The 7,363-nt window shown below is 35.4% G+C and overlaps 1 protein-coding gene across 1 annotated transcript; it reads left to right on the top strand.

Annotated features, from left to right (window-relative positions):
• The first annotated feature begins 321 nt into the window (after positions 1–321).
• On the top strand, positions 322–6,441 carry LOC122311559 (probable serine/threonine-protein kinase WNK10). The gene is made up of 8 exons (XM_043126156.1): positions 322–870; positions 936–1,075; positions 3,457–3,494; positions 3,617–3,844; positions 3,929–4,149; positions 4,235–4,392; positions 4,499–4,901; positions 5,017–6,441. Exons 2-8 carry the CDS (start codon positions 956–958, stop codon positions 5,913–5,915), a joined length of 2,067 nt encoding a protein of 688 aa, XP_042982090.1. The 5' UTR covers positions 322–870; positions 936–955; the 3' UTR covers positions 5,916–6,441.
• Positions 6,442–7,363: the final 922 nt, after the last annotated feature.

Genomic DNA, 7,363 nt, shown 5'->3' on the forward strand with positions numbered 1-7,363 from the left:
AATAACGCAACCAATCATATTAGTAAAATATATAAAAATTAAAAAATAACTGTAAAAAAATTTTTTAAAAATAAAAATCTTCATCAGTATGTTATTTAATATTGAGCGGTTTGATTTACAGCCAGGAAAATAATCACTAAATAAATTTTGTTAGAAAACAAACAATCCATTGGTAATAAATAAATGATTAGATTTGCAGTGATTTTCTTTAAGAGGTAAATCCAATTCGATAGAGAGTTACCAACCAATTTTAAAGGACGTGTAAACGAACGAGGCGACGTCGTATTGAATAACTATGTATTCTCCGCACCTGTTGGTTACGAACCATCCAAGTGTTTGTTCCGACCTTCTCTTACGCACCTCCCGCTTCTTCAACCTCGTTTCCTCTCATTCCCAACAACTTCCCCCACCGCCCCTCTCTGTCTCTCTTTCTCTCTTTCTCCTTCTGCCACAAACTCATTTGGTTTCTGCTTTGTTTTCTGCTTTTTTTAAGAAGTCCATTTGCACCTCATTGGGTGAATCCTTCTTTTTGTTTCCAACTTTTTTGGGCATTGTTTTCTTTTTTCTTGGGGGGAATTTTTGGGGTGAAGACAATGATAATTAAGAGCTGGGTCCTGTTAGGATTGATGCGAGGATGACTAAAATGCGTGGCATGGAATTTGGGGTGGTGAATTCAACTTCAGTTTCACGTACGGCGGGTTCATGGCCTCAATCCTCTGTCCTCGAATGGCGATTCCACTCGCAGTCGGCATTCGAGTCTTTCTGCATTGCCTCCGAAGCCTTCTCAGATCATCTTCGTTGTCAATTTCTTCTCGGGCTTGATCTGCGGCGATTGCTTTGATTGTCCGTGGTGGAAGAAGAAAAGAAAAGGTTAGATTGCCTACAATTGAAAATCGGGAGAGAAGAAACTTTTTAAATCTTTCTTGTTCTGCTAGGGGTTTTGGTCTTGGTAGGAATGACATCTGGTGCTAAACTGTTGATGCCACCGAATACTGGAGTGTTTGCGACGATGGCAGAGCTGCCCGAGTCCATGGCGGACCATTTAGAGAAGGATCCGACCGGTCGATACGTTCGGGTATTTGATTAATCAAATGGCTTAACCTTTAATTCCATGAATTGGCATTTTGTTGGATTGGATCTGTTAGTAAATTCTGGTTTTTATGTTTATGATTTTATTGGTTTGAAATTATGTATGATGGGTATTTTTTACAGTTTACCATTGCATTAATTTGCAGATTTTCCCTTTTTTTGTTGTTGTCAATTCTTCAAAAATGAGCACGTTTTCTTCTTAAATATATTGGGGGTTAGTAGTTGTGTTATTATTGAGCACAAATCATGTTTATATTTCAAGCGCTTTTTATAATCTAGGAGCAGTTGAGTTTGTGTTGAATTCTCCTTAATTCGAGAGTTATTGCTGAAGTTCTTATTTATGTAGGTGATTTCTACTTCTAACCTTCTGAATGTAACACCAGCGTAATACTATTGACTTGGTAGGTATTGATATACCAGTCACATCAATCATAAAATAAAATAATTGGCTTGACTGTCTGTCAGGTTGGCACTCGGGTATCACAGATGGGGTGTTTGTGGTAGAATTTTCCTTGATTGAGAAACCAATGATTAGGAATCTGATTTTATATGTGAAAAGAATGGAAAAACATATTAAAGTGTATGGGCTGTCCTAGCCATTGGGGGTGATTTGTGGAGGATTTGTTTCTCTTATACTGGATATGGTGGTTGGTGTAGTGGTCATATGCAGATTGCCATGAGATGACTTCTTTTTTTTTTTAAAACAAGTAAATTGTAATATTCACTATAACTTGCCATAATTTTTGCTTTCTGGTTTGGGAGCTTTATTACCATTAAAAGAGGATTACTTCAAATATTATTTGTATTAGTAGTAAACCTACATGATGCGTAGGAATAACTAAACTTATTAAAAAAAATATTCTATATAACTAAGTTTTTTTTTATAACTCTATATTACTAAGATAGCTACACAATAAATAGAACTTCTGAAAAACAGTTCAATGGTAGTAGTTTGATTGCCAAAATTTGGCTAAGCAACTTGATTTTTGAACCTCACATACTTGCTTGAGTGAAAGAGGGACCAAAAGTTATTTGTATAATATTCAAAAGTAAAAAGGGCATTGGTAGAGAAAACAAAAAAGCACACACTAGAAAAATTTAAAGATGGCTTTTTTAAAAAAATAATTAATTACATATTTCATTTTTATACAATAATTTCACTTTTAAATAAAATTAAAATTTAGTAATAAATTTTTGTTTATAAATTTAACTTAATGACTTATAGTGGGATAATTGATGATGGGGTTTTGTAAGAGCAAAACTCCTTGCTTTGAAAATTAATAGTATGTAATTTTAAAAAAACAATAGCAATTTAATTGGATATAATATTTTTATCTTATAAGATTGTAACATTATAATGTAATAACAACACAAATGATGACTTGATGATGTGGCTTTATGACATTAGTTGTTTAATAATAACACAGTGGAACAGTTAATGATGTGTTTCTTGAGAGCAAAGCTCATTCTTTGTATCATATAGCCATATAGATGTGTCTATAAGTGCGAGTCATTGAAACATAAACATTCCATATTCCATTCTTCTAATCTTTGATAGAAAAAAGAAGTTGTGTACATTGAATTGATATCCTCATTTTTATTTTTTATTCATTATAGGGATTAACGAGTTAAATTAGATATTTATTATAGACACACAGTATACACATTATTTATTCTCAGCAAAGTTGTTGAGTCTTTTCTTTGAGGTAGAAGAAGAATTAAAGAGTTGAGAATTAGACAGGAGAAGAAGAAACTTCTCACCCAAAGATTTCTTGAGTTGTGATGTCATCCTAGTTTAAACAGGATTAAAAAGATGTTTTCATTAGCTTTTGTATGCATTGCCATATTCTGAGGGTCAATTTGTTCCATTGAGAAACTGGAATGTTGTAATTTTGATGTGAGATTCGAGGTGCGAGATGTGTGATTAGATCTGATGGCTCATGTCCATGATTCATGTAAACTACCCATGATAAAACGGATTGGAGCCTGCCTTCTGTTCCATGCCATTGGTTCCACATGTAGTTGGCATTACCATAAATTGAGTTTTGATGGGTATACCATTCTCTGTTAGAATTATACGTATGATTCTTAATTGAGGCATGACATTATAGTTGATGTTTTGATTTCTTTTTTTATGTAAGCACAAGCTGCACTGATCAAAATAATTTATCAAGTGTGTAGTTGAAATAATACCTTGAAGCTTGCTATTGGCATAAAAAAAAAATTTTAAAAAAAAAAGAATAATTTTATTTTTGTTGAAAATGTGGTCATTTCATTCTTTTTTTTTTTTTTTTTCTTTTGTTTCTTTGGTCACTAATTTTCTTATATTTATGTACCCTTTACTTTTTGTTTTTTCCTTTGTTACAGTACAGTGAAGTCTTGGGCAGGGGTGCTTTCAAAACTGTGTATGGTTCCTACTCTCTCTCTCTGATTATTTTGATCTATTTTCAAAGAAAATATTTTAGGGGAGAAACATTTCCAAACAGAAGAGTGGTTGTACTTGTGGCTCCTGACTTCTTCTTTGCAGTTTTAAGGCATTTGATGAAGTTGATGGAATAGAAGTTGCTTGGAACCAAGTGAGGATTGATGATGTTTTGCAATCACCAGAAGATTTGGAAAAATTGTATTCTGAAGTGCATCTGCTGAAATTGTTGAAACATGATAATATCATCAAGTTCTATAATTCTTGGGTGGATGATAAAAAGAAAACTGTGAATATGATAACTGAGCTGTTCACATCTGGAAGCCTGAGACAGTATGTTCTCTTGATTGTTTCCTAATTTTCTTTTTTGATTTTGTCTGGCTGCATTTTATGTTATTGATACCTCTTGCTGTTCAGATATCGTAAGAAGCATAAAAATGTGGATATAAAGGCCATAAAGAATTGGGCAAGGCAGATTCTCCGAGGTTTAGTCTATCTGCATGGTCAAAATCCACCTGTTATTCACAGGGACTTAAAATGTGACAATATTTTTGTTAATGGAAATCATGGAGAAGTTAAGATTGGAGACCTCGGGTTGGCACTTGTAATGCAGCAACCTACTGCTCGAAGTGTGATTGGTAAGAAAGTACTTCCTTCTCATCCTCCTTTTTCTATCTGATAGACTTAAAAAGAAGTGAACATTTTCTCCTTGTTTACTTTTAGGGACTCCTGAGTTTATGGCTCCTGAGCTATATGAAGAAGAATACAATGAACTTGTCGACATATATTCATTTGGGATGTGCATTCTGGAGATGGTTACTTTTGAGTACCCATACAGTGAATGCAGAAACCCAGCTCAAATCTATAAGAAAGTTACCTCGGTAAGCTGAGCAACTTTTGGCTTATCATAATACCATCTACTGGGTGTTTTACTATGAAACCTATAAGCTAACATCCAGTATGTATACTGATGCATTTTTGTTGTAGGGCATTAAACCTGCTGCACTCAGTAAGGTGAGCGATCCCCAAATTAAGGAATTTATAGAGAAATGTCTGGTTTCAGTATCTGAAAGACTGTCAGCAAAGGAGCTTCTCCAAGACCATTTCCTCCGAGCTGAGAATCCAAAGGAACCAATTCGTGATCCCTTACAGTTACCTGATCAAAGTCTCAAAGCAAATAGTTTACCCAAGTCCGGCCCTCATTCCATGGACATAGATTCTGACTATAAGCAGCTATCTTTAAGCACATGTACGGGAAGCAACAATGGTAGTCCAAGCTGTCCAGTTTTAGAATTTCAGAGGAAAAATAAGAACAATGAATTTAGGTTAAGAGGGAAGAAAAATGATGACAGCTCAGTATCATTGACCTTGCGTATTGCAGACTCTTCTGGTGAGTATACACTTCTTTCTCATTTTTAGCTGGGGAGCGGTGGAAGTGAAAATACACTGCTCGCTTTCCTCCTGTTTCATAGTTTCATAACAGGTATTTGGTTTTATTCTTGCAGGTCGAGTGAGAAATATACACTTCCTCTTTTATCTTGATACAGATACTGCACTTTCAGTGGCTGGCGAGATGGTTGAACAACTGGAGTTGGCAGATCATGATGTGGCGTTCATAGCTGAGTTTATTGATTACTTGATCATGAAACTTCTTCCTGGATGGAAGCCATCATCTGATTACTCCTCAAGTGGAGCAGTAACTCCATGTGGCATTTCCCCAGTCATTGAAGATGGAAAAACATTAATGACTTGTCCATGGGATTCAATGCTAACAGGTGGTCCAGATGGGTTGGTGGTTGAGCAAGATGTTCTGTCTGAGTTAAGTATGTGTCCTCAGGATGGTGGAGTACAGGCTGAGGAAGGTAGTGTGTGCAATAATGCTGACAGTACCATTTGCCGTGGTGACTATAATTCTTCTCCAGGTTTGGCTAATTTCGAGGATGAACATTCACAAGCATCAGTTGCTTCAGATATACTGGTGGAAGCATCTTCAACCAAACATGGAAACGCAGCTGAATCTATTGATTGTAATCTTGATGAAAGTCACAAACGATTAAGTTGGTCTTTCTCTGATTTAGAGCTTGGGGATAATACATATTATGATGACTGCAGATTCCAACGAATGGATAGCAGTGGCACAGAGTGCGTTGTGGATGAATTTGCAAAGACATCAGAGTTGTCATTTCCTGTTCCGAGTGGAAAATTCAAAATGATGAGTTTAACAAGCAGCTGTTCGTCACTGTACTTGGAAGACAAAGATATAGATGTGGAGCTAAAGTTGGAACTTGATGCAATCGAGTCACAGTATCAAAACTTGTTTCAGGAACTTTCTCAGATGAGGGAAGAAGCATTGGAGGCCACCAAAAGGCGATGGATGGCAAGGAAGAAACTGGCTGTCCATTGATTAATATTACTGAGGTTTCCTTTCTGGAAAAGTTTGGCATTATAAAGTCAAACTATCATTACTTTTTGTAATCTGATCACTGAACTATCAAAGTTATCACTTTGCCCTCCAATGTGAAACATAATGTGCAAATCTCCTCATTAAAATCTAATCATTTGACAGATGAAAATAGATACGTGGCAGGGAACAGATGACAATGGAGGTGGTAGTTTGGAGGGTGAAACGATCATTTTGATTGTTTGGTGATCATTTGAAAAAGGAGTCGTATTTGAGAAGGTAAATACAGTTCTCTTTTGTTTTCCTTGTATTGTTCAATTGTGTCATTCTTATCCAGAAGGTGCTTTGAAATTTCTCTTCAAGGGCCGTGATTATATGTTAACTGGAAACCAAGTATTGGATGCTTTTTCTTTTTGTCTTTGTGGAAGTTGTGGTCCCTCTGTGGTTTAAATTTTTGTACTCTGAGGGATCTCTCCATGTTAACTTTGTTTGTGGGTGTATAAAAAAGTTCTTGAATTTGTTGATTGTCCGCTCTTCCTTCATCATTTGTTCCTAAGCATTGCAAATGTCGATGTCCTTTGCTGGATTGGTCTGAAATTGGATGTAGGCAGCACTTCCATGACCACATTTCGGGCATGTTGCTGTATAGTAAGAAAAAGGTTTGAGAAAAAGCTGGCTTTAGTCCTCTCTCTCTTGAAAGTAGAATTTATCATCAATCAAGAGCTAATGTAATCAAGATCTTTACACCCTTCAATCAAAAGTTGAAATATAGAATACTATCTACTTAACTATCTATATTAAAATATTAAAAACAGAACACAAAATGAGTCGAGTGGTGGTTTGGCAGGCCAAGAGGAGCCCATGGATGGCTGGCCATCCAGTGTGACCCGTGGTGGTCTGCATCCACCTTAAGCATGGTGTATCCACGCCCACCTTGATGGGTTGCGGCCAACACTTCTATGGTGTATAAATGTTTTTTTTTTTTTAAATGGAAAAATATAGTTACAAGCACAATTGTGCACTAATCTGTACACTAATGTGATGTGATTGGTCAAAAAATAGATTTTATTGAAAACAGTGTTAATTTAAATTTTAAGTATAAATAAATCAATATTGGTACACATATTAATGCACGACTGTGTTTGTATGTAGCAAAACTCTTTTTAAATAGAATGTGAAATATTCCTATGTAGTGTAATCAGGATGTAAACTAAATTTTACACTACATCCTTGTAGATGCTTTCCTTAAAAAATAGTCCATCTAAGAAAAAAATCTTGCAAGGAAAGAGCTTGGAAAAAAGATCAACAATGACAATTGAAGCATAAGAATCATAAGATAATGCTCATCTTCACCTTCGAGCTTTGACCACCAAATACTCAAATCTTGGTTAAGTAGAGGACACTAATGATTTAAGTCTTTTTTTTTTTAATAAAAATAATTCTTCTTACAG

This window comes from Carya illinoinensis, chromosome 1, assembly GCF_018687715.1.
Source record: "Carya illinoinensis cultivar Pawnee chromosome 1, C.illinoinensisPawnee_v1, whole genome shotgun sequence".
In the NCBI taxonomy this organism is placed as follows: domain Eukaryota; kingdom Viridiplantae; phylum Streptophyta; class Magnoliopsida; order Fagales; family Juglandaceae; genus Carya; species Carya illinoinensis.

What these genes read in the sequence shown, in the direction of transcription:
- LOC122311559 (XM_043126156.1), top strand. Translation starts at nt 956, where the DNA reads ATGACATCTGGTGCTAAACTGTTGATGCCACCGAATACTGGAGTGTTT. An exon ending in CGACCGGTCGATACGTTCGG is followed by an intron (nt 1,076 to 3,456) that starts GTATTTGATTAA and finishes CCTTTGTTACAG; the next exon opens with TACAGTGAAGTCTTGGGCAG. An exon ending in TACTGCTCGAAGTGTGATTG is followed by an intron (nt 4,150 to 4,234) that starts GTAAGAAAGTAC and finishes GTTTACTTTTAG; the next exon opens with GGACTCCTGAGTTTATGGCT.